We start from the raw sequence: 27,856 nt of genomic DNA, 5'->3' as shown, positions 1-27,856 counted from the left end.
AGCTCCAGCCTGATGCGTGGCTCCAGCACAGGAGGTAAAGCAGTTTAGACGGAGTAGGAGAAGATAATGAGGGGAGGACGGCGCAGATTTGACTTCGAGGAGTCATACAGTGTCCATTTAAAGGAGTGAGCTCGGAGTTTGCGGAGTTCGTGGCTCCTCCGTCTGATCTCAGGTCCGCGCACGGCTCAGCAGCACGGCAGTCACGGCCTCTCTTGCGCGCTCACCCGTGTCTTCGGGACACGTAAAAGCAGGACTTTATTTTCTAATGAAGGATTCAAACTGCGCATGCTCTGTGCTGACCTAAGCGGGCTCAGATTGAGCTGACGGAGGTGATGGAGGTGACGGAGGTACGGTGAAGCTCGCCCTCCGGTGATGCGGTGCGTCCCGCTGCTCCGCCGGCGCTCCGGCCCGCCCCTGCTGCTGCTCGCGCTCCTGCTCGTACTCTGTGTGTACCTGATGGTGGGGGACGAGCCGGTGCGGTCAGATGTGTGCTACAAGGTACCCTCGCTCCAGATGTTGACCCGCAGGTTTGTGTGCACTCTGGAGGCTCTGCAGAGACACGCACAGGTGAGCATATCTGCGTCACACCATGACGTCATTCTGAGTGGCCCATAATGACCCCCACCAGCATCAGTTTAGTAAAGCTGCTCACCAAACTCAATTAAAACAAAAGCAAACATTTAAGGAGCATCTGCACTGAGCCAGGAGATTCAGGCACCTGAGGGCTCCGCCCCACTATCCCATCACCAAATGTCAGGCTGTTTTTATTATTTCCAGAGTCTTAGATGACCGTCACCTTTCAAACACTATATTTTTCACTCCAGTTAAACTCTGTCAAACTGTACTCCACTTTATCATGTGTCAGAGTTTAGTGAAAATCATATTGTTTTAAAACTTCCTCAAATGTGTTTAGATTTCTCCTAAGGCGCTTTATTACTGTACTGTCTCATTGGTTCCACATAAACTTTATTATTGAACCCAAAATGACCCCAAAGCTCTGTTTTAACTAAAACACTTCAAATACATGTGAAGACCCTGAGACAGCAGAGTGGAGTGAACTCTTCTTAAAACGTTTTGATATCTGAATGGACTTCTGAATGCATCCACTGGAGGAGGATTCCTGCTGGGCCGAGGCTCCTTCTGTCTCATTGTTGCTATATTTTTAGACACAGACGGATGAACGACTGTGAGCACGAGGGTTTTATTTTACCACGGGGTGACTGACAGCTGCATGGACCAATCAGAGCCAGCCAATCCAGTTGGCATGTGTTCTGGGTATTTTAAGTGTGTCCTGGTGCTTGGTGTCCCGATAGAAATATTTCTGCCACGAGGATCCAGTTTCTGACAGATAACAAGAGTGTAAACATACACACACACTCGCATGCATACACACACACACTCACAGTGTTTGTTTTGTTTTATGAGGGCTGTAAACTCCTGTCTGCTCATCCTTCACCTTTTACTGAGTGTCGTGTTCAGAGCTCAGAGGTCAGAGTTGGAGTAACGCTGAGGCTTTAATGAGCTTTCACTCCATCTTCATCTGAAAACTTGATAATGAGTTTAGATTTACACCACTCAAGAAGAGCTGTAACATCTTCGTAATGCTGTGGCTCAGTAAAACTTTATCGATAAAACATTTTGCCGACCCACAGGACGGGAACATCTGAGAAGGAATTTATTATTGAGTCTTTATGCATGAAGACAAACAAACTTCATCAATACATCTGAACGGTCTTCATTAGCGTGTAAGACGTAAAAAAAAATCCTTTAAATAAAGGTTTGAATGTTGTATTTCTGCTGTGTGTGTTGTTCGACCTCCGCAGAATTAAAGCGACAGCAGAGGAGGGCTCACCGTGCAGGTCACCCTGAACACAATGGTCTCCACAGACTTCAGGGTACTTCTGAGTATTCTTGCAGGATTCCTTCTCTTTCAGAGTATTTTGGGGTCTTTCTCAGTCTCTCAGGAGGGTTCTTTCCTGAGTCTTTCAGGTTTTTCTGAATGCTACAGGTATTTTGTGGTATGTACTGGTGTCCGGGTGATGCAGGGCCTGATTATTCCACCTCTAGGAAATTCTAGGCTCTGTCTTTGTGTCTTCAGGGTTCTTTGGTGTGTCTGATGTTTGAGAGGCCGTCCCTAGTGTCTTCATGTGTTATGAAACCTTTTAAGGTCTTTCGGGAAGTTTCTGGGCTTTTCTTTGACCATTCTTCAGGGTCAAAGGTCGATGTTGTTCTTGTGTCAGCTGACTCTCAGCTGTTGGCCATCAGCTGTTCATTTCTCTGGTTCCTCCCCACAGCTTCCAGTCAGACGTGAGGATTTACTGCTGGGAGCAGATTCTCAACATCTATTTTAATCCAGTCTGACAGGAGCAGAGGACCATGACAAGCACACCATGTTACCTCATGAGCTCTCAGAGGTTTGAAAAGACTCTGACTAACCAGAAAATACTGTCCAGTCCATGGGTGATGGTCAGTGGGTCCTGAACGGGTTAACGTAATTGAAACAGTCTGATCCATCAGCTGGACTCTGATTGGCTGTTTGGACAGGTTAATTAAAAATGTGTGTTTGTCATTTGGTTTAATATTTGCTATAATGACATAATTCTAATGTATTTATGTGTAAAATCATTTCTCTCATTTCTAATCCTGTAGCAGTGAACACGCTGGGATCACAGATCACGTTAAACTGAGTGAGACATTAAAACCGGGGAGGGGGTGAGATGAGGGTGTTTTGGGTCATGTGACTCAGTCCATCAGTCTGGAATGTGGGCTTGATGGTCTGATATTGCTCCTCCTGCTGAGTTAATCTGGAATTTTCTCTGTAAAAATCCCAGTTGATAAAGAACTGTCTGTGATCGATCTGTCTGGAGTCCAGACAGCGGAGCGTTGCTGCCTCGTTGTGTCAGCTGACAGGAAGCTGAAGGTGTTAGATTAAGCATAACAGGAAGCAGTGTGAGGCTGACATCACAGCCACTGACCCGACAGGAAAACAGCATCCCAGCCTCAGAGCTGCAGGCCTGAGCTGACTGCATTTCTTCTTCTTTGGTGAGAAGAAACACCTGACAGGCTGTGTGCAGACAGCCATCATCAGAGCGGCAAGCTGACCTTAGTCTGAGGGCTAACACAGCTTCATGGTTTAAATGTTCATCTCTGAGTGCTTCATGAACTGGAGCTCTACCATGCCGGGTGTCATTCAGCTGTGTCAAACTCTCTTAAAGCTATCACAAAAATGTTCTCCACACCAATTTGTACTTTTGTAAACTCTGTAACATATTGTATTATTTAAAGAGTTTAGTCTATTACTGTCTTGGAGCAACTGTAACCCACATAATTTCCTTAGGGATTAATAAAGTATTCTGATTCGTATTCTGATTCACACGAACTCCTGCCGCCCCCTCAGTTGCAGCTCTCGTCTCAGAGGACCCCCCACCGGCGCCGGGCCGTGGTTCTGACGGGGCGACACCCGACCTCAGACACCGAGGTCCAGCTGTACCAGAGAGTCCTGCAGCAGATGGACTATGAGGTCCACCTGTCCAGATACGCCGAGACGAGCAGCTTCCTGAGGAGCACGCAGGGTAAATATACATCTGAGGGGGTGCTGTGCTGGCTTCAGGTGCTGCTGGGAATATAAACACTCTGAATCTGATCCTGAATGAACCGTTCTTTAAACATTTCAACCTGTCAGAAAGACAAACGCGCGCGCGCGCACGCACACACACACACACACACACACACACACACACACACACACACACACACACACACACACACACACTCTCTGTATATCAAGCATGTAAACAGTGTGAGCGCGCTCAGACGGCCCCGCCCTGCTGGAGCTTTAAACAGCGACATGAGCGAGCAGAGGTCAGGGTTTCCTGTGGGTGGAGGAGGGTGGAGACTTCCTGTGAAAGCAGATGGACCTCAGCAAGTGTTTGTGGAAAATCACTTCAGTAGTGCATGTCACGGCAGAGAAACATGAGCATGCACAAGACCGAAAAATGGCCTGTTACCACAGAGGGGCTTCCATGCTTCCTGTCACTCTGGGTTTAACCCCACCCACTTTGCCTCAAAAAAAACAGACCAGAGGGTCATCCAGCTGCTGATGTCAAATTCAGAGATGATTTATCAACAGCACTGAACATCATGAACAATTCAGGGAGATGTGAGGGTAACAATGATGATGCAGATTTATTCACATGTTCATTACCACATCAACTGAATCCTGTGGAGGCAAAGAGATCTGAACCTCTGATTGGATGATTCTATCAGATATTTTCTTAACACCCTTCATCAAAGATTCATCACCATGTTTCCTTTCATTAGGTCAGTGTTAAGAAACATTATATCAGTATCACCAGAGGCCTTGTTTACACCATCTCTGTAAGAACATGTTGGCTTTAGTCATGTATTATTATTTATTAATTACACAATAACCTAGCCTCTACCTGAACCTGTAGATCAGAGTAATAAAGACTTCACTGACTGGCTTATGTGATCAGAGGCAGGCACATTATTGTGTTGTCTGTGTCCCCCTATGTTTGAGGAGCAGTGAGACAGTAAAGCTTGAGGTTTAAGGAGAAGCTGAGAGAAACCTGAGAGCATGAAGTGAAGCTTTCTGCAGACCGAGGACGACAGGAAGCTGGAACGGGAAGTTCCTTTAGCTCATGTTTGGTCATAAAACAACACAGAAAGAGACTAAGCAGAAGCTCAACTCGTCTTCACTGTAGGGGGATGGATGGATGGACAGACAGATGGATGGACAAATGGATGGATAGACAGAAGGACAGATAGAGGGAGGGATGGACATCAGGTTTAAATCTGTGTATTATTGGTTCACAGCATGAGCATGGTCTCACTGTTGAAGTAAAGTTGTCTGTGTTGAACATCCTGCTTCGTTCTCTTTCTGCTGAAACCTAACAGCTCCAGCAAAAAGCCCACCGCAGAGCGTTTCCTGTCAACAATCGCTTCCACATGTTCCCGTTTTCTTTGTGTAAAACAAGCAGAAAAGGCCTCCGGTGGTTTTGGATTCTGTGGTCTTTCACAGTTAAAGGAGTTTGGGGCGAGCTGGGACTCGTGCAGGTGGCTCTTTTATTCTCTCTGAAAGTGTGACGAAGACGATGTCCCTCACAGGCTGCCGTTGATTTGAGTCTACCTGACTGACGTGATTTGTCGCTTTGTGAATAAAGCTCCACTAAACTACAGGTGAGGCTTCTGTGTGTCTCCATGGTTACAGGCATTGGTGGGTGGAGCCTCCTGCTGTGCCTCAGCACGTCAGAGCAGAGCTGTCTGAGGAGGATCTCCTTCTCTCACCTGCAGCGTCATCAGACGGTGAGCCCCTTCTGTCCTGTCTGTGTCAACTGACGGCATGTTTGATGACATAACAGCTAAACTGTGTGTGTGCTCAGGTGAACCTGCTGCCTGGGCTGATAGAGGCATTTTCAAACATAGGTGGAGGTCTGTGTCACTTCTATACACACTTCCAGCTGACAGGTAAGTCTGCAGCAGGTAAATCAAATCAGCTTATTGATCTAGATTAAATGTGATAGATCAGCTGATTGTGGCCTAAGTCGCATGATCTGTGCTCATCCAACATGAGACATTACTGCCAAATAAGAGCACTGCCTGGAACTGAGCTTTAATCTGAAGGTCTCAGCTAACCTCTTGCTGTTTCTCTCAGAGTCTAGTTTACCCATGAACCCTCATGCCTGTGGATCGACCAATCAGAAGGTGGAGATTCCTCTGGACAGGTTTGTATGTGACCAGCTGACAGGAAGTTGTCTGAGTTCTGTAAGGTAACGTTTCTTGTTTCTCTAAAGTTTCCCTGACAGCCAAGCCCCACCTCCTGCTCTGGTTGCCATGGTGAATGTTTATGTCCTGGTAACCTCAGTGACCCCGCTGACTTCTTTCCTGCATGACATCAGCGTGGTAATGACCATTCAGCATCCGAGGGGCCGACCTGTGAAGGTAAAACATGTTCCTGTGTAGGACTTGCTAACACTTCACTGCTAGCACATCCTCTTTCACTTGCAAATCAGTTTCCCATTGGGGACGATAAATTATCATTGACCACTGCTGTTAGCCTTTAGCTCCTCCTCTTCCTGTCAGCTCAGGGACTTCCTGCTGCAGCACCTTGATCCAGCAGCCTCCCATCAGGCTTTGAGGCAGGTGAAGCAGGTGATAAGTAAAGTGCTGCAGGCGGCTGCAGCGTCGACCAATAAGAAGCAGCGAACCATAAGCAGGTGAATTCTGAGCTGAAACTCTTAACTTTACTTCCTGTTTCACAATCCAGATTCAGTACACACCTGTCTGTCTGCAGTTGCTTCAAACTGCAGCTAAAAGTAGGAAGGTAGAAAGAAATGAAGGTAGAAAAGTAGGGAGCGAGTAAGAAAGAAAGGTGGGTAGAAAGGATGGTGCAGTGTCTGGGTGTCTGTTTTGGTTTCAGCTGAAAACTTGAAAATGCCTCAGACTGGATCTGTCATGTCTACTGAGTGTGTGCAGTCTGCGCCCAGTGGTGGCTCATATTGTCACTACTGTGTGTTTCAGGTGTCTGTTGTGCTTCCAGCTGCTCACCTTTACTTTGTTCTTCAGCGGCTCTGTCACACCTGTGGTAGTCCAGGTAAGAGTCTGACCATTATCTTTTCAAGTTCAGCTCAGCCTTCCAGCTGGTCTTCAGAGACGTTCTGCCTCCTCTGGGTGAAAGGTCTCAAACTCATGAAGAAGAGAAGAAGCTTCAAGCTGCTGAGACACCTGGAGGTTGAGTTACATCAGGGTGGGCAACTCCAGGCCATGAGGGCCAGTGTCCTGCAGGTTTTAGATGTGTCCTTGATCCAACACAGCTGATTTAAATGGCTAAATTACCTCCTCAACATGTCTTGAAGTTCTCCAGAGGCTGGTAATGAACTAATCATTTGATTCAGGTGTGTTGATCAAGGGTGATATCTAAAAGCTGCAGGACACCAGCCCTCAAGGCCTGGAGTTGCCCACCCTTGAGTTACATGATGACCCAGCAGAGCTTCCGTCTCTGACTGGACCTGAGAATAACCACACTTTACTGGACCTCAAACATACAACCAGCCTGAGGTGTTCAGGTGAATAACCAGCAGAGGGCGCCTTGACCTCAGCTGCTCTATGATTGGTCTGCCTCTCCTTTTCAGGTGGACACACAGTTAAACGTGTCAGCTCTGAGCAACGATGCCTTCGACCAACAGATCACCAAAGACCTGATCCTGGAGGACACGCTGGACTTCCTGCTGCCGCCACTCTCACACCTGTCCTCACACCTGTCCTCGGAGAGGGAGGGGAGCCAGGTCAGTAGCGTGTTGTCATTAAAGGAGTAGGAGTTTTCCATGTCAGGAAAAAAATGAATGAATAAGTAATAATTAATGAATACTTAATGCAAAAGATAACAATAAATAATCAATAGATTCTCAATAAAATGTGTAGAAAAAGAATAAATATTTTAATAAACTAATAAAAAGCATATTTTTTTGAATAATTAACCAAAACAAATAAAATGAAATAAATAAAAGCATTAGAAACACTGAGTTTAAAATGAATTAAAACTGATGGACATCCTACAGACATTTATTTGATTCATAAAAAAAAAAAAAGATTCTGTTTGTTTTTATTAATAAATGAAAAAATTAAATGTCACCCACCTGACTCTGTGTGTGTGTGTGTGTGTCAGTACGGTGGCTGTACAGGGACACTTGGCGTCTGTTTGTCTGAAGACGAGTTTCTTCTTCTGCTGCACTTTCAGTTGCTGATGAAGACCTCATCAGCGTTTCAGCCGGTTAGTTAAGCCCCACCTCCTTCATCATCTTCTTCTTCAGCAGTGTTAACTGTGTGTGTCTGCCTTGTTTGTCCCCACAGCTCTATCCCAGTGTTTCCTCCTCCTCATCCTTGCCTCGTGGCCTCTCTGACCTCCTGACCCAGATCGAAGGTTTCTACAAGCTGAAAACAAACAGGAGCTGCAGGTAAGAGGCTCACAGGTGTGAGATGATCCATTGTGTGTGAACTTAGATGTTCACTGAAGGGTTATGTCTGATGTTCCCACAGGACAGACGAACCGCCCAGTCAGCAACCAGCTCTGTCTTCCTCACAGGACGAAGGTGAGATGTGGATTTTAGACCTGTCCTGACATCTGGAAACACATGTGGTCACATGATGCTGCTCAATCTATACAACCTGTTCTAGGTGTCACAAGGCGACAGGCAATTACACCTGTAGAGGTACGCGGTCTGTCACAGGGCTAACACAGACAGCCATTCACACCTACACCTGTGAGAGAAGCACAGGAAGAATGTGCTCATCGCTGGTCCTGGTACTGCTCATATCTGTCACACTAATGTAGATATGGACAGACTCACTTGTGCCTCCTGGTGGCGGTAGGACAAATGGCATTTGTTTGCAGATGGAAAAGCATCAGCTCACTGACGGTTATCTGCTTTAACGTACAAGTGGAAGTGAAGCTGTGGTTAGTGGATGCAGTTTGCAGAGGTTTTCTGATCCATGCAGCCAAAGTGTGATCACAGCATCCGCAAAGTTTTTTTCTTTAACGGAGTTCCAGCTTCAGCCTTAGAGGATGATGCTTGGTTTCTACCTGAGGAAACAGGAGATGGTTTTACCCCCAAACAGGTTCAGGGGCTTCCTAGCGGGACTTGCTCAGTACTCTACTGTGAAAGCTCTGTTCATTAGTGGTGGGTGTCATGGGTGAAGTGAAGTAGAACCTCGAGATCGAACGTCATGCTGATTCTTCTGTTTCAGGTCTCTGTGTGGACCCCCACCTTCGACAGATCTACACAGACCCCCCCCTCATTCTGAACCCCCCGTTCCATCCCCTGGTGAAGGAGTACCACGCAGAGGTGACCTTTGACACCATGACAGTTCGGATCCGGCCGGAGCCTGTCAGCTCGGCCTGCAGGATCCACCTGGATGAACACCGAGGACCCAGGTGAGACCAGGACTGTAAAAACCAACAGGTTACAGCAGAGAAGGTGCAGTCGAGATAGTCCTGAATGAAAGGAACCTCGAAATGTGACATTTGATTGGACAGCATGTTTAAGCAGACAACAGATGTACTTCCTTTATTAGATTCTTTTAACACATTTCTATTGAAGTAAAATCAGAGCATGAACTGCTTTATAGCATTCGCCATTTTGATTTGGGGCATGAAGCAAGCAGCAGCCTACTGACAGCAACCAGCTACTACTACTTCTCTTCTGGGCTTTAACTATGCTGCTAACGTCTGCTGGAGTCATGGTTTGGAAACAGGTGCCATCAAGGGAGGACTCCCTGTCATGCATTAGCATTATGCTGGGCTTTTATAAGGAAAAAGGAAGGGACACAAGAGTTGTTTTATTTCAGTTTAGATTTGTGATCCATGCTGGATATATGAAACTCAAATAAAATGTGAATCTGGCTTTGTAGCTCCATTTGCTCCTTTTCACAGAGGATAACCTTAGAGCACCTCCTTGCAGCCACTTTTACAACAGCAGGATTAACAAGAAGTTTCTTCCTTCAGGATGGCGAACTACCCGGTTGGCCTCGGCAACAGCAAGATCAGCATCCTGGTGATGGACGGCAGCCACCCGGAGCCTGTTATCATGTCCATCTACACTGTCCACGTTTACAGGGAGAGTCGGCCCAGCCTGCCCATGTTTGGATATCACGTGATGTGCAGCTTTGTGCAGGTAGGAGCTTTTCTGTTAGCTGGTGGACTGCAGGATGTGTGACATTCATTTCTTCAAACACAAAGTCTCCTTTAAGTTTGTATTTTGCTGTTTCAATGAGGTTGAAGGCATCAGTTATATCCAATGTTCCCTCTAAGCTGCGCGCGTGCGCAATTGCGCACTGCTGGCACGGTCTCTGCGCAGGAAAAATCTGCGTTGCGCACAAAAAAGAAATTCTAACCTGAATTGAAATTAATGTAAATACGTTAACAATTCTGTTTTGCAGTGTTAGTCAGTAAGTGACTGGCTGCTCCCGTATAGGATTAGAACCATTCTCTTATCCCATAGTCCAGCCAATCACGCGATTCACATTCACGTATATACGCAGCTAATCAACGTCGTTGACAGGCTATGACAGCGTCCTTATGTGCCGACACCGGTGTTTTAGCTGGCAAAGCGCCGTGGCTGATGTGGAGTGAAGCCACGTTAACAACGTGGACAACCATTGGAGATGTGAGCAGGACAGACGGAACAATTGATGGAAAAAGTGTGGACTTTATACCAGTTTTTAAATTGTGTTGATAGGCCAGGTAAAACCAGAGTTGTGATTAAAAAAATATGCAGTGTTTGTTTTTCTTCCTGAATACTATCGTTGTTTATATTTACTGTGGGAATGAACGGTAAAAACGGCATTTTATAAGGAAAACGCTCGAAAGCACTCTCCGCCTGTGAGCAAAAATGAAACCAACACCCCCCAGCCTTTCCCATTGGTCGAAAAATGTACCATGTCAACCAATCAAAACATGGCAATTAGTTGTTAAGAGACGGGAGGAAGTTTTAGGAGTGACGGTGGTTTTGTATGGCGTTATTTTTGTGCCACTATTCTGAGCGCACGTTAAAAAAAAATTGAGCGGACATAAAAAAAATTGCATGTAAAAAAAAAACTGCAGTTGCAAGTGTTTGAGGAGAAATCTATTTTTCAGCGAAGAAATACGGTGGCCCTGAGAGGCCAAACGGACTGAAACTTCAGAAAACACTTGCAAAAAGAAAAATGCTGCAAAAAGAAAAATGCTACAAAAAGAAAAACACTTGCAAAAAGAAAAATGCTGCAAAAAGAAAAATGCTGCAAAAAGAAAAACACTTGCAAAAAGAAAAACACTTGCAAGAAGAAAAATGCTGCAAAAAGAAAAACACTTGCAAAAAGAAAAATGCTGCAAAAAGAAAAATTCTCCATGGAAATGTTTCATACAGCTTTGTTTGACAGAAATGAAGGAGAACATATTTTGTACATCTGTTTCTACATGAGCTTTGTGTGATTTGATAAGTATCTGAGGCTGAGACCACAGGACTGTAAAACATGATTTTTGGGCTTCATTTCTCTACTGAACAGTCATTTAAGATTAGCTAGTAAATAACAATTAGATAATGTTGTTCATGAGACTAAAGTCATCTCACTTTGGTAATGTAAATATAATATGGCCAATATTATATTAATCATTATTAGTTATTACAGCAGTGAACATGAACTCTGTGCCAAACACTGAGCTTCAGTAAAGATTCAAGTTGCATTTATTTATATTTCCTATCACCTTAAATCTTCACTTAAAGACAAGTATCTGTGACAGTGTATCTATCCGATTGTTCAGTCTGACGTCACTAGCCGTGTCTGAACCTAAACTCCGCTGCAGGTCCATATATCAAATGATCACTATGGCATTACTGAGAGTTGAAAAACTGTCTAAAGTCTTTCATCTTTAATAAAATGATCAGCGTTCTGCTCTACCAGGTGTAACAATTGAGTTTAACATCCAGGCATCCATGAAAACGGAATTTAGGACATTTAACGGAGTTAGAAGTTAGCAGGAAGTTAGCTTGCTAGCTTCTATCTAAATACAATATAGCATGTCCTGACTGCGGGGTTTTGGAAACAAATTAAAACGTACAGCTCTGTTATCACTTCCAGCATAAATGAAGACAGAAAACTAAAAAGCAGTGACTGAAGTTTGGCTAGGTGGTATATAATGATGTGCTACGTGACCGCTAGCGACACAGCTATGTTAGCATAATATAAACAAGCTAACTTTTTTTCCACTCGATAAAAGTTAACGTGAGTGTTCTCGGTGGTCAGGAACAAATGTAATCACATGGCAGGATGCTGTAAAAGGACCAAACTTCAGCCAGGAGAACAACTGAGATAATCCATCCACAATACGAGGTTAGTCATTCATATACTGCTGCATGGGCTGGGCTGTAGTTACATCGTAAGGTTTTAAAAACTGAGCTTAAATAAATGATTAGCGGTAATAAAAGCCGAGGGAGGTCAACAATGATCACTGACTGTTTTAGGAGCTTTTTGAGATTAAATAGAAGAAAATACAAAGCATTAAACATGTTAACAACACAAAAGCCATATTAAACGCAAACTACTTTAGACCCGGAAGTAGGATTCGTCACGTCATCACTGAACAACCGGATAGATGTATTATATATAAGAGACAAATATTGTTCTTTTAATATGTTGGCATTACTAAATTTGGCTCAATGCTTACATATATGCGTAAAAAGAAAATGTACAAGCTGTGATAACTGTTTCTGATAAAATGAAGAGTAGACTGATATATGAAATATTCCTTTATTGGGTGAGAAAATCAGATCATGTCATAACTGCTTTAAGTCATACAGAATAGATATCAGAGCCTTAAACAGGCTGACTTCTGCTAAATGGGTCAAACTGGGCAGAAAGTCTACAAACACATAACATCATTATAGAATATGGTGTAACACTATAGATCAACTTACCTCAGAATATATAAAGCATATAAACAATTACAGCAATATGATGCAACAAACACTGCAGTGCTACTAATCCAAAATACTCAAAGCTTCATAGAACTGGAACAAACATTTATTTTTAGCTCCATTCTGCTGCTGATACATACTTTAGGTTTCTGAACATTAAAGTCGTTGCTGCCTTTCATAGTGTGTAACTTTAAGGCCCTGAGTACTTTCTCCCACACTGAAAACACTGGAATGATAATATTATTTGAACATTACCTAATAAGACTGATTCAGGACAGACAATTAGTTATTTTAAACTTTCCTAGCAGTCCTTCACAAACAGGGAACAGTCTGTCTATTCTCTCCATCTGTCAGCTGCTGCTGGCTCTTCCTTCTCCTCTTCCTCACACACTGCTGAGTTTGTCCTGGTGGATCATCAGGGGTGCAAAGCCTCACAGATGATGTGCAGCAGTGGGTCCCTCAGTCTGTCCTCACTCTGGACACTTGCAGTTGTCACACATGGAAATCAAATGTGTGATAAGCTGCAGGATTCAAACACAAGTGTAACTTATAAACACATGTTCATACTTTTATTACACAATCAGAGAGAAAGAAACAGAGAGAGAGTGCAGGACAGACAGACAGGTGACAGTCTCAGGTGTATACACTGCTACAAACAGGAGGATTTAGTGTTTGTGTTATTACAAGTGCTAAACAAGAAGAGTTCCCAGATGGTACAGTGGACACATGTGTGACTCCTGTGATTAAAGCATCTTTCTTCCAGCTTAACGAGTGAACCGTCAGCTCGTTCAAACACACATTAAAGTCCGTTTGGCTCGACACCACCGAACAGAGGCAGCAATATAACATAGCTAACATTAACAGTGCAGTGAATCCTGCTTGTGCCGTGATATTCAGGACTGCAAACCGAGCAGCATCACTGAATTTCAGCCTGTTGTGTTTGTGGATATATGACTGACTTTAATTATCCATAGAATCATCACATTCTCTGTAGGATTAAGGTCAACTATTGAACGGCATATAAAGTAAAGGCTTTAAAACAAAGTTAACCCAAAGTACAAACATCGCTAATGTCACATAACTTTGCCGGCATGTGGCCAACAGCAATGTTTTAATGTTCTTCATTATTAAACATGTGCACATAAATAAGTGACATAATATTCAGAACTTACTTTTGAAAGTTTACTCTTTGGCCGCTCCGCTTCCACTTCTTTGAAGTGTCTCCCTGTCCCAGTGCACTTGTTAGCATGTTTTGGTTCGTGCAACTGGTCCGTCCGCTTATTGTGTCCCCAGAAACATTTCCGTTGTGTTGTGTGTGCTTTTGCAGCGTTTTTCTTTTTGCACCATTTTTCTTTTTGCACCATTTTTCTTTTTGGAGGTGTTTTTTTCTTTTTGCAGCATTTTTCTTTTTGCAAGTGTTTTCTGAAGTTGCAGTCCGTTTGGCCTCTCACGGCCACCGTAAAGAAAAGCTAAATTTGAGTGAACAAACTTCATTGCTGCGTGCAAAAAATGTATTTCAGTGTTTGCTATTATCCATACACACACACAATAGCAGCCCCTCTCGCTCAGGTTTTGCATTTGCGCTCGCTCGCAATGTGTCAGCAATGTGTTGCTTGCGCTCTCAACATTTCTGCCCATGCACGCTCAACTCTTTCTGTCTTACTTCCAATAGTGTTAACATACTACAAAGGTCATGAACAAGATTTTTTTTAATACTTTCATTGTAAGTGGGCTAAAGCAGTTAATTAAAAGTAGTCTAACATAAATGTAAATGCTGTAATTTGATTATTTTAATAAACCATGTAACTTGGATGGATTCGATGCTGGTGTGACCACAGTGCACACGCCTGCTGTTGCTCACAGTGCTTCAAGGGACCGCTCAGGGAGTTTGTGTGTTCGCTCAGACACATGAAAAATTAGAGGGAACATTGGTTATATCATCAGTCTGATCAGGTCTGCTGAAGCTGCTCTCGTCACGTTAGTCACCAAAGATGAAGCTAACAGAGGACACAGAGGACTTCCTGTTTCAGAATCCCGGAAGAGCACCGAAATGTTACGTTACCCTGAAAAATCCAGACGATAACAATAAGGCCTAATTCCCACCTGGCTTCCCACTCTGTGATAGTTTGATTGAATAATCCCTGAAAGCTAAATGGTGAGAAACACAGCAGCAAGCTCTTCGATGCCGTTGATGGAAATGGAAACAACCAATCAGGAAATTTCAGAGAGCTTTGTTATCAGGATGTTCATCATTTACAGCAAAATGCACAAATTCTGGTCCAATTACAGCAACGTTTTGCCACAGTCTGGCTGAAGCAGACTGTGTGGAGTGAGGAGGTGGACCCAAGTGCAGAGAACACAAAGCGTGGAGACAAACTTGATATTTACTGAACACGAGCCGTTTGTTAAAGGCTGGTTTTAAAAATACCAAACAAGGGGCAAAGGCAAAACTAAACACTAACCTAAACTGGGTGAACTAAGGCTAAACATTAAACAACTCTGAACATAAACAGGAAACCCTGATATGAAAAACCTTAAACGCAACAACTTGGCATGTAGACCTGGGAACATGGCATGACAGCAGACGATCAGATGAGGAATGAATGAAAACACACACACTAAATGCACACAGGAGGTTATCAGGGGAAGTGGAAACAGATGGGGAAACAGCTGACTGGAATGAACATAATGACAACTAGGGATGGGTACCAGTATGTTCTGACATAAGCGGTAGTAACCAGACCGAAAAGCAGCGCACATTTCGGTGCTTTTTTCCTGAGATGTCATACACTTTGGATTCTAGCCAATCATTTTACCTTTCCCAGGATAGTAGGCAGGCCCAGGTACGTACGTTCTTTTAGAGCAGAGCTACGGATTAAACATGCTCAAGGCGAAGCAGTCAAAAGTCTGGCTGTACTTCACAGCAAAAGATGCAAACTCAGCAGCCTGCAACAAGTGCTTTAAGGTGATACTGTGCAAAGGAGGTAACACCTCGAATCTGATGAAACACCTGGCGTAGCATAGCGTTTTTTTTCCCAATATTTTATTTTAATTTTTTCAGCATAGAAAACCCCATCAACAAACAAATACAGCTCAGGCGCTGAGATGATAGGGCAAGAAATAGCACAATAATAATAATCTATAGAGAAAGACAAAAGAAAAAGAAAGAAAACATTAAAATTAGAAACTACCAGTATCCATAATGAATTAAATGTCATGAATATGTAATAAACAGGGAAATTGCAGTGCCATGGTACATGTTTATACAACGTGAGCTTTCTCAAGGTGAGTACAAAACGGAGTCCAGGATTTTGAGAAAACATTTGCTGCAGGTGTTTGTAGGTATCAAACTTTTTCCAGCTGAATGACTGATAACATGTCATTGAGCCAGACACTGAAGGAGGGAGGAGCAGCACCATTCCTTTAGAAAAAGTCTTTTCGCAATCATCATTCCAAGGTCGATTGGCACCCGCACAGTCGCAGGGATAGTTCTGGAACGTACACAGCCAAAAACTGCAATTTCTGGATTGGGTGAGATGGAAATCCCATAAGCTTTAGAGTACCAATTAAATATTTTGGACCAAAAATTGATCAATGAGGGGCAATGCCAGAAAGCGTGAGCCAATGTGCTCTCTGATGTTTTACATCTGTCACATATGGGGGAAGTTGAAGGATAAATTTTGTGTATCCGAACCTTGGAATAATGTAGCCGATGGACAATTTTAAATTGTATTAATTGATGTCTGCTGTTAACAGAGCAGGAATGAATTTTTGATAGGCATTTGTCCTACATTGACTCTGATATTTCCATGCCCAATTCCTCCCTCCAAGCATCTCTTATCCTCGTAGTCTGCACTTCAATGCTGGAGCATTGAAGTGCACTTCAAACAAATGTACAATTGTAGAAATCAAATGTTTGGAGTAAGGAGGGCTCAGGAACACCTTAAAAAGGTTATGTTCGTGTGGAATATCTTGGTAATTCTTCATATTGGATTGCATAAAATGACTTGTAGGTAACAGTAAAAATGTGAATGCGGTAAATCGAACTTTTGCTTAAACTGATTAAATGATGCAAATTTTCCATCTATATAAAGATCTTTGAATTTGATTAAACCCTTCTCCTTCCAAACATAGTAGGATTTATCATCCCAAGGAGGCAAAAAGGCATGGTTATCACATATTGGTGCCTGCACAGAGGAGTTTGGCAGTTCAAAAAAACCTCTAATTTAGTTTAAAATCTTCACAGATTGTTTCAGAACAAACCCCAGTTTCTTAAGACTCTCAGCCCTCCCTACTTTTGAGAAAAGCAGGGCCTTTAGAGAGGAGTCCCTTACAATGTCAGCCTCCATTTTAACCCAAAAGGGGATGTTGAAATCACCAAGAACTGGGGATGTCTGTTGCCAGAAAGTCAAGGCTCTTAGATTTGCAGCCCAGTAATAATGTTTAAATATTGGTAAACTCAGACCTCCCTCCAATTTGGATTTTTGTAGATGTAGTTTTTAAATCCTAGGATTCTTGTTGTTTCATATGTAAGAAGTAATAATTGAGTCCAACTCCTTAAAGAAAGAGGAAGTAAGATAAATAGGAAGATTTTGGCAAAGATACAGAAATCTAGGAAGAGAGACCATTTTTATGGAATTTATACGACCGACCATAGATAGGGGAAGAATTTTCCATGACTCGATGTTATGCTTTAATGTTGATAAGAATTCAGCAAAGTTCAAGCTAAAAATTTATTTGGGATCTTTAGGAACAGTTAATCCAAGGTATGTGAGATGGTCGTTAACTATTTTGAATGGAACATTACAAAGAAAACTTGGCAAACCGGTTTTAGATAAAGGCACAAGTTCACTTTTAACCCAGTTAATTGTATATCCTGAAATTTTGCTAAATGAGGTGACCAGATTAAGAAGGGATGGTACAGATTCTTCTGCATTACGCAGGTATAATAGTACATCGTCTGCGTACAAACTAATAACAGTTTCAACCCCTCCGACCAAGAGCCCTTGTATTTTTGGATGTGCTCTTATCTTAATCGCAAGGGGCTCTAATGCCAGAGCAAATAGAGCAGGGGACAGGGGGTAGCCCTGCTGAACAGAGCGCTGCAAAGGAAATGGCGCCGACCTCTCTCCATTTGTGAGAACTGAACAGATTGAATTTGCGTATACTAATTTTACCCAAGATATAAATATTTCACCAAACCCAAACTTCCGTAATGACTCGAACATATAAAACCACTCAACCTGATCAAAGGTTTTGTATGCATCAAGAGCTAAAATTGCTGCTCCTCTTGAATTACCATGGTCAGAATAGATGGTGTTGAGAAGACATAGCGTTTTTTTTAAAAACCGAGAAATGCACCATATTTGATAGCTTGCTGCAAGACCTCACACCGAGCACGTCTACTGCGGGTGTGGTGCTTGTTATCGGACCTGGTGTTAGCAACATCCCCCAAGAACCCGAAGAGTAGAGTCCTGGCCCCTAGCCCTGCCAGTGTAGCAGAAATGATGACGGATGATGATGGCAGCAGCAGCCCGTTTAAGCACCGGCACCGTTTCAAAAGTACCGGTTTGGCACTGGTATCAGATAAAACCCATCCCTAATGACAACACAGGGGAAGTGAAACTAAACACAATGAACATGGGACACCAGACCTCTTCGAAATAAAACAGGAAACATAATGAGACACAGACACAACACAAGCTTGGACACACAGACATGAAACACAAAGGGCGAGGGAAATGTAAACACACCAGGTGAAGACACTAGGGTAATCTAATAAACAATGAACAATAACAGCCACCTAGGCATAATAAAAATGAACTTATATAACCTAATGAACTTAAACATAAACCATAAACATCAAAATATATTAAAACTCAAAATGCTGAGTCAAATGACCCAGGATAGGGGCACATGTATTTGTTGTTTATTATTTTGTGTTGATTATTACATCAGTTTCACAGGCATACAGAATTCACTGTTATTTTTATAATAATTATTTTATTTCATTCTGCCTTCCTTGATGCTTCACCCCTCCATTATAAGAATTATATGACTTGGGGGTTTGTCCGGGATTTTGTAAAACAAGGTTGGAACAGGTGTATTTTGTGTGTTACGTCTGATTTCAAACCTTCTGCTTACTCCAGTTAGACAAAGTGAGTTGTTGCCTGGATGTTTGAGCCCTTTTTGAGTTTCCAGTGTTTGCAAAGGTAGGACAGGTGAGTGTCTGCCTGAGCTCTGTTGGGTTGTTTTTTGGCTCTTTTTGTTATCTTTTATCTGGTTTTTAGAGTAAGTCAGGGTACAGATAAGGTGAAGAGATGAGTTTGGCAGGATCTGCTGGTCATTTATTGTAACTATGATTTTCAGAGAGCAACACAGCAGAGCAGGCCTGGCACAGAAAACTCTGTCTGTCTTGACATCTGTTTCCTTCACACTCTACTGCTTCAGTAAATCTGATTGAATCTGATCAGCCTGATAAAAAAGCTCTGGGCTTTGCTCCAGGTCTCAGTAAACCATCTCGACGTGACCTCGACACTCTGAGAAGAATGAAATGTTGGCTCCGTTTGTTTCTGCCTTTAAATTCCTCTCACATCCCTTTGCGGCGCTAACAGCTCGACGCCTGCGGCAAAGCGTGAGCAAGCATTCGCAAAGCTGATGCTTCTCCAACATCTGCACTCATTTCCATCAACTTCTCCTCTGTGACCTCAGATGGATGTTTCTCAGGACTGCACAAGAACATCTGCAGAATGAAGCGAAGTGTGTGAGGAGCTGCTGGTGTTCGGCTCAGGGTGTAGAGGATTCAGGTTTTCTGTCTCTAACGTTCAGATGATGTTCTTCAGGTAACCTGTAAGTCTTTTCTGTCACAGTTAAATCTCCAGTGAGCAAACAGCTCCCAGCTTTCAGTCTGTTCAGGAAGAAGACGGTAATCTGCTTTAATCTGGATCAGTTTCAGGTCCTGAACAGGTGATCTTACCTGATGCAGGTTAAAGCTGTGTGGGGCCCCACGTAGCCCCAATCCCTCTCAGATTCATGTTTTCATCTCCCTCCAGCTGCCCCCCTCTCATCCACCTTTGATCCACCTGTGAGCCTCAATTAGAGCTAAAGAGGGCGGAGTTCAGCGGGCTTGGTTGGCCCCTGAGAACACAGCGCTCATTGATGCTCAACCAGCAGGCTCATCAGGTCACCAGTAACTTATCCAGGATCAGTAGTCAGAGTCAGAGTCAGTGTAGATGTTTGCTGATATGTGCATGAATGTGAGCTTGTGTTTAGCATGTGTTTTCTATGCATCACACACTCAAAGACTAATAACTAAACTCAGACAGGAAGACATAACGGGAGAAATACTGAAGTGTGATGACTCTGTGGAGTGCTCAGGAGTGGGCGTTGGCTGCTTCTCTCTGCAGACAATCTGCAGCTCCAGCAGGTGGGAGCAGAGTCACACTGGAATCAAACCTGTACTCACATTTAAAAGTAAAACGTCGAGTCTGCTGACGAGAATTAAAGATAACACTGCATCAAAGCAAAAACATAAAAACAACAACAATAAAAATAACAAAATTAATAATAATTTTTATTTTTATTACAATAAGAGTTTTGAGGCCTCGGGAGTTTCTGCAGGTTAAACTGAGTGAAGACAAAGACTCACTATAAACACTCCTGCGTATGTGTGTGTGTGAGTGTATCATGTTACAATCATGTCTTCATTGGTTATCTGATGGAGCTGCTGAGCTTAATCTTTGTGTCTGTGCTCACCTGAAGACATGTGACCCTGGATCCTAAGCTGCTGCCAATCAGAGTCCAGAGACGTGTGCTGATTGTGAGGATTGTAGTTGTTGTTTGAAGCTCATTGTGAGTCTGAATAAATCACTTCTAGCTGGTCCCCCCACCCACCCACTCCTTCAGCTCCTCTGTGAGAGCAGTAGCTCAGTCCAGATGTGTCATCCCGATGTTTCATTGTTGCAGATGTTCATGTCCTGATTGGTCAGCTAAAGACAGACGAACACTGGCCGGCTCAGAGACAGCAGGGTGGGGGTTCGTTGTTGTATGTGTTTGTGATGCTGGAACTCTGTGAGGACATCTCACCTGTGAATCTCTCTGAGAACACCTGTGCACACCAGCACGTCTCAGACCTCCGGCCTGTCTCTGCAGGCGGGTGAGCCAGAGCTGATGGATCAGTATCAGAAACATCATGCTCTGGAGGCTCTGCCTCCTCCCTCTCTGGACTGTGTGGGATGTGGAGTGGTAGCGTGAAGCAGCTTTTCATTCGTAACCTAAACAGAACAAAATGTTTTGGCTGCAACTCTCTGACCTTTGACCTCGTGTCTGCAGCATGATCCCATTAGGCCTGTTTGTTTCTGTGGAAATGCAGAGCAGCAGCTTATTTATCAACTTTCAGATGATGCTGAGCTCAGAGAACGACCACAAAGCCACTCCCAAGCCCTGAGCTGCACCCAGCTCCGCGCTTGCCCTCCGCCCTCACCTGTCATGATCCTGGGTTTTGTACCTGGATTTTTTCTCTTTTGGATTTTTGATTTTGGTTTATATAATATTCTGAGGTGAAGGTCCTTGTTTTGGTTATACTTTTGATATCTGTTTGTATCCCCAGATCTCAGCTTGTTATCGGAGGTTTTCTTTTTTCATTCCCCGTCCTTTTGTGTCTAGTTTCCTGTCCCAGTGTCCTTCTTTGAACTCAGTCTTTTCTCCATGTTAAGTTGTCTGTTTCCCTGTTATTTCACTGTGTAGCCCAACATGTCTGGTAATTTATGTTTGTCTTTCTCTCCTCCCCTCACACTGTCTCTCCATCCCTCGCTCTCTCTCTCTGTCCCTCGCTCTTACCTTGGTTTTTACTTTGATAGTCTCCTGGCCTGTGTGCAGGATGTTGTGTTTGGCTTCCCTGTCTTATTAGTTAGACTATGTTTAGCTGTGCTCTGTTCCCTCATTTGCCTTGTGTATTTAAAGTCTGCATCTTCCACTGCTCGTTGTCGTGATCTTCCTCAATGCCGTGTTCTGCTATTGCCCTCCGCCCTCCACCCGCCTCAGAGCTGATGAGGCTTTTGAAGCGCTGGTCTGAGTCCAGCTGTCTCCACCCACTCATGTCCACCTCTGCTCCAGCTCTGGGTTACAGGCCTGCATGAGCCTCCCCACTGCATGTGCACTAATGGTTCAGTCCAAGCATCTTGTGTGAATGCCTCCACACCTCCACTTCTCCAGTTATGAACCCCATCAGCAGGCAGATGTTGCTGCAGATGTTTCTTTGAATGTATTTGGACTGCTGCGTGTGTGTTTGATTCTTCTCAATTGGTTTGGTCAGACCTCCTCCTCTCCCATCTCCACCCACTGCTCCGTTTGGAGGTCTGAGTTTCCCACAGGAGGCGGCGGCGGCTCAAATGATCTAATGAGCGCTGATCCGGATTTACCAAGATTCTCAGACCTGAGATCAGTTCTGCAATCACATGGGAGGATTATCGGAGTGTTTCTGCTCCTCTATGATGGATTCCAGCTGACACCACACAAACAGCCCACCCCACCCACACCTCATTCCTGCAGGCGGAGAAAAAACTCAGAATCCTCTTTTCATGTTCAGCAGTTTGTCTTTTTCTCTTTTATTTATTCACACTCACACACACACATTCTCACATGGTTAATACGCGGCATTCCTTTGTTACAACACTACCAGCGTTAGCTGTTAAATAAAAGAAGCAAAAACAGAGAACATGGTGTTGAACTACGACTCAAACACACCGCTGTGTGTAAATTAGTGTACGGTACTAGAACAAACTTTCGTGACAGTATGAATGCTTAAGGAACAGTTACCGTGTGAAAAGCATTTAGGTCTGAAAGCTTTTTTATTATGTGTATAAAAATCAGTGCCAGTGTGTGTGTGTACATTCTTAATCCCTTTCACAGTTATGATAAATGGATGTTGGTTGTCCTGAAGTGCAAATCGGTGCCATGTTATAACAAGTTGTCTCAGCAGCGTTAGAGTTCGACACTTCTGTGGCAGGTTTTTTTTTCTTTTGCTTCTCTTTGCCTTCATTCCTCACTGACATATTCTTTCTTGCATTTTTGCTTCTCCTTCCTCGTCTGTCTTTTGAACCTGAAACAAAGAAAGAATAGCACTTAATGTACCTTGACACAAAAAGCTTTTCTGTTGCTGAGGCAGCTATGCTAGTATTCTCTGCCTTGTCATCTTGCCTGACGTGGAGTCAGTCCATGACACGGGTCTGCTGCTTGGCTGGTTCTCCTGTGCTTCACAGAAAACTTTATTGCTGCTCCTGTAACCAGTACGGGGAAGATTGTTGGGCCGCTGTTGTGTCAGCGTTTGCAATGATTTGCAGTATCAGCTCATTGTGTTCCTTCATCACTGATCTGACTGAAGAGTGAGTCAGTCAAATATCAGCAGGTACACCTCTCGGTCCATGTTTCCATGTTACAATCCACCCCACCCCTGTCAGTCATTGTTTAGTTAATTGTATTAGCATAGTGGTTTGAAACTAGCAAGTGCTTCACTAAGTACTAATGTACTCTAAGTCATATCATATTTAATCTTCAGCTGTGTGAAAAAATTATTTTCCTGTTCTTGTTTTCTCAGTAATATCCGCATATGCCTGTGACAACCCCCATTTAAAATCAGGGATAGAAGTGGGTGAACCCTGATGTCTCATCCCTAATCGGTGCAACTCCTGCTGCTGCAACTCTTCCCATGTTATAACCACACCTGGTCTCCCCTGTTTCTATTCTTGTTTTATTAGAAATTATTTAAAAGTAAATAATGTACATCATAAACATCTAGTGTATGTGAAATGAACTATAGTGTGATCATTAAAAAATCAAATATTTATTTACTAAAAATAAAAACTGCACTGATTTCCAAAATGAAGGAAAATATTGTTTACAAACTGATGAAATATCCAAAAAATTAACCTGTTCAGGAATAATAATAAGGTTTAAGCATGAAACAGCACGTCACATTCATTATCAGCAGGAAATTACGGCACTCTGACACATTAAACACATTCATTTACAAATTCATTTAGTTTTTAATGTTTGACGAGTGTTTCAGACCTGTGATCTGGCGTTTGCTCTGTGGCACTCTATCAGCTCTGTCCTATCCTGTGGACACGAGATTTGAAAATGATTTATTATATTTGCATATTTAAACTCCCAGTTGATAATAAATAAAAAAATAAAATACAGTTTTCTTTTATCATCCAGGCAAAAAGCAAAAAGCCCTGCCTCTGAAGTTATAAAAATGATTCTGACAAAGAAAATCATTTTTTACTACACATCATATCTGACATCATCAGGCTTCAGTAGCTGCTTTTACACAAAAGCTGACGCCATGGTTAAACTGACATTTGTGCTCTCTCGTCGCGTTGTGACAGAGTTTGAAGCAGAAATTAAATTCTGATCAGAAGGAAAGGCTCACATCTCTCTCAGTTTTAAAAGCTGTAGTTCTTGTTGCTGTTCTGAGTCCGAGTGAGGAAGAGGAGCGCGTGGCCGCGGCCTCGATGAAGTCAGAGTTGGGGGCGACGTGGCGGCGGCGAGGCCTCAAACGGTCCGCTGCTGCTGGAGGCGGTGTGTTTGGAGATGATCTCGGAGCAGCGTGTACACTGAGCACAGGTACGAACAAGAAAATCCCTGTTAAGTTTTCTTGTCGCACTTTGTTGCGAGCTGTGCCGCTGACGTGAGGAATGTGACGCCGCCACGACGAAACCTGCAACAGCAGCAGAAGAAGAAGAGCCAGCGTTTGTGATGGCGGTGGCTGTGAAGTCTGCGCCAGACCTGGAGGCTCCCACGGGGACTCTGAGGTGAGCGTGGATCGCTTTGCTTGACTCCTGACCTCTGAGCAGAGGAGGACGGGGACGGATCCACAGAGGAGGATGAAAGAGAAGCTCTGAGGGAGGAAGCAGTGAGCACACGAAGAAGAAGACGTGGTGTTTGACAGCGAGAAGCTTCAGATCTCAAACAGCAGATTTACTTTCAGAGGCCAAAGCTCACTGGGATGGACGCGACCTCTGACCCTGCAGGGAATCAAACTCAGTGATTAAAACAAAAGATGGTGCAGTCATGTGTTTAAGTTTTTCATGTGTAATTTTCTATGAGTAGAAAACAGAATCTATTCGATTTACCAATGTAACCAGCTGTAAAGTGTTTATTAAACAAAATAGTAAAAACTCGTTTCAGTTTCAGGTTTTAAAGGAAACTTCAGACTGACGCTTCCTCTGAGGGTTCCTTTGTTTCCTCTTCATCTGTGTCCAGAACATCTCAATTCCTCCACTATTACTGTTCTGGGTGGTAAAGTGTGTTATTTGGGGTGGCTGTAGCTCAGGTGGTAGAGCAGATCACCTACTTATCAGTAGGTGGTTTGATCCCCATCTGCTTTAGTCTGTGTGCTCTTCGATGCATCCATCGGAGTTTGAATGCGTATGAATGTTAGATAGAAAGTACTTACACGAAAGGGCATCGAAAAAAGTGCTTGTGATTAAGGCAATTTGTGTAAAATGCTTTGAGTGCTCAGATACAGAAGAAAAATGCTATATAAGAAGTTAATAAAATGTATCTATATAGCGCTTTTCACAGATAAAATTCTGTGAAATAAAAATCATAAAGTGCTTAATTTTCACAAAATTAAAAAGAATAAAAATACAACAAATAACAATATAAAACAATAAAATAAAGTATAAAAAAGACCCAGTCCATTTGCCATTTTATATTTACAGTTTGTAGTATTTGCAGAGTACTGCAGTCAGAAATCGCACACAGGAGGTTCAGAACTTCCTGGAAGTGCTGATTGCAAATTTGTCACAGTTTGATGTCTGTTGTTCAGGACTGCGGTCTGCTGGTCCAGCCAGATCGCTCCTGCGGTCTTCAGCCCCACAGCGAATCCCAGAGTCAACGTAATGCCTGCAGCTCGGGACACGTGTCAGGTCTGAGGTCCTGCCGGTGGACTGCTTCCTTAAGATAATACATCAAATTTAAGTCAAGTGACTTTTTGTTCTCGCCACCTCACCTGTGTGTCTCACCTGCCTGACAGGACGCTGGGTTGTTCCATGCCTCAGTTGTTCTGACAACAGGACGTGCGACTGGAGGGAAGTTTCCTGGCAGGCAGATGGTTGTTATCACCCAATAGTGGACCACCCACTGCTGCAGGACTGTATGAAGGACAGAAAGGTAAGGTCACCTGATCAGCTGATTTGAACCAGTCCATCTCAGATGTCTCAGTTTGTGGCAGTCGTCCTGATGGAGGTACATCACCAGCTCTCTCATTGCTCCTCAGCTGTTGTTTATCGGGGACTCAACAAATCGTGGGATGATGTACTTCCTGATGGAGAGGGTGAACTCCACCCTGGAGGACTGGGACAAAGCTCACGACACGCTGGTCTACAGGAACCTGAACAGAGGACGGACTCTGGTCAGCTACTCGTACTATCCTCAGTTCTGGCTGGAGAAGAAGCAGCGACCCACGTTCAGGGAGGCTCTGCAGCAGCTGCTCAACAGGTGAGGTCCTAACAATCCACTTTTGAGGCATGTTACATGAAGCCGTGAGATGTTTAACAGGTGACTTTTCTTGTTCTTGTCTGTTAAGGTCTCAGCCTCTGGTGAACTCTAACCAAACAGTTCTGGTTGTGGGAGGAGTCCAGTGGCTCAACACCAATCACCTGAGGACAGTCAGTGAAGTGCTGGACAAGTGAGGAGACACAGTGTAACACCACCTACATACAGTATAAACCACAGTGTTATCTCCATATGGGCTTACACTGATCTAAAGAACAGAGGACCTAACGCTGATCCCTGAGGTTCACCTGTACTCCAGTCCTGCATTTCCTGTAACATGAGAAACCCTTTCAGTAAAGACAGTAACCCGGGGTTTAGCGTTCGGGATTAGCAATGTTATTGAGGACTCTGGTTTCTATGGTAACGTGAGGTTACTTCTGTCCCTCCTCAGTAAATCTCTCAGTAACATCCTGGTGGTGGTGAAGTCTTTAGGGATGGGCTTCCATCTGCCTGTGGACGGGATCAGGTCTCTCAGTCTGGTAGGTTCCTGTTCCTGCTGTCATTCATACCCCTCTATGGGAATTAAAGCTGCTTTCTTTGATCAATATTTCAGACAGAGATACAGGACCTGTACAGGGAGAACGACGACATCATCACCACCGCCAAGCATCATGGGTACGAAGTGATTGACACGTTCAGCATCACGATGGGTCGATACAAAGAGTTCCTGCAGGGACGCTGTGCCTGTCACTTTCACGAGGTAACACAACTTGTGCTTCCAGTGGTCAGGGCTGCAGTCCTCACAGCTGATGTTCTGCTCTGTTTTCTCAGGTGGAGAAGTTTTGGTCCACAAAACTTTCCAGTGACAGAACGTCCACCGCGAACACGACCAGAACAGAGAGAACTGTGCATACACTCGGCAGCCAATCAACCCTGCCAGACACGGAGCAGGAGGCGGGGTCTCAACCCACAACCTATCGTGTTAGAGGACCAGTGAACCAAGTATACTCTGAGATCCTTCTGAGCCGCCTGTGTCCCATTACCCGAAACTGAACACCTAGGAGGGGCCAGGTGAATCCTTCGGGAGAGTCACCTGTCCCTCTCCAGGACGTGGACTTCAGAGAGGGGTGGGGGACTCAATGGTGGAGGTGGATTATTCAGAATGAACAGAAGCCTCACTGTGCAGCTCAGGAGCACCAATCCGACGAGACGCTGAGGGTCTCAGACTCAGCTGCTGGCTTCTAATAAGCAGAGGTTACTCGAGATATCGCTCAGCTGGTTCCTGCTGCTCGCAGATGTTTAAAGTTTTCAGCATTTCAGTCCCAGCAGCAGGACTGTTAATCTCTGACCTTCTGCTGGGATTTTCCATTTCAGAACCAGAAAAATCCTCTACCATAATTCTGCTGACTGCACCAGCTGCTTCTCGCTGGCCCGTGTGTTTGACAGTGATATGAGTTAGCGTGGATTCAAGCAGCTGCTTCCTGATTCAGACTTAGCCTCAGGCCTCACTGATTGATCGATTCTGTATGTCAGACCAGTTTTAACTCCAAAGACTTGATGAAAGCTCTTCATCACGTGACAGAAGCATCTTTTATGACTCTGCTTATATTTCTATATTTTTCTACAGATGTATAATGTGTCTTTTTATAAGCTGAAAACAGAAGAAATTAATATTTTTTATGACTGTGCTCATTCTGCTCTTCATACAAAAAACAAAAAGTCAAACAAAAGTTTTTAATCCTGAACTGTGAACACATTCACAACCACAACCACTCAGTCTTTTAAACACCGTCTCACTTATGGCTTTATAGCATTTAATAAAACACCAGTGGACAAAACTCATCTTTTTCTCTTTATTATTATTATTATTATTATTATTGTTATTATCA

General features: G+C 43.7%; 1 protein-coding gene across 1 annotated transcript; it reads left to right on the top strand.

Moving 5' to 3' along the window:
* cped1 (cadherin-like and PC-esterase domain containing 1) lies at positions 1 to 27,805 on the top strand. The gene is made up of 21 exons (XM_026147219.2): positions 1 to 567; positions 3,398 to 3,572; positions 5,231 to 5,325; positions 5,403 to 5,487; positions 5,675 to 5,744; positions 5,814 to 5,961; positions 6,103 to 6,236; positions 6,541 to 6,613; positions 7,152 to 7,304; positions 7,685 to 7,789; positions 7,870 to 7,973; positions 8,056 to 8,108; positions 8,764 to 8,950; positions 9,521 to 9,689; positions 25,300 to 25,399; positions 25,507 to 25,643; positions 25,750 to 25,970; positions 26,059 to 26,160; positions 26,419 to 26,506; positions 26,581 to 26,727; positions 26,799 to 27,805. The coding sequence occupies exons 1-21, from the start codon at positions 373 to 375 to the stop codon at positions 27,018 to 27,020; spliced, it is 2,763 nt and encodes a 920-aa protein (XP_026003004.2). The 5' UTR covers positions 1 to 372; the 3' UTR covers positions 27,021 to 27,805.
* The last annotated feature ends 51 nt before the right edge of the window (positions 27,806 to 27,856 follow it).

Source organism: Astatotilapia calliptera, chromosome 17, assembly GCF_964374335.1.
Source record: "Astatotilapia calliptera chromosome 17, fAstCal68.1, whole genome shotgun sequence".
NCBI classification, from domain to species: domain Eukaryota; kingdom Metazoa; phylum Chordata; class Actinopteri; order Cichliformes; family Cichlidae; genus Astatotilapia; species Astatotilapia calliptera.
This window is presented reverse-complemented; position numbering and strand designations above follow the sequence as displayed.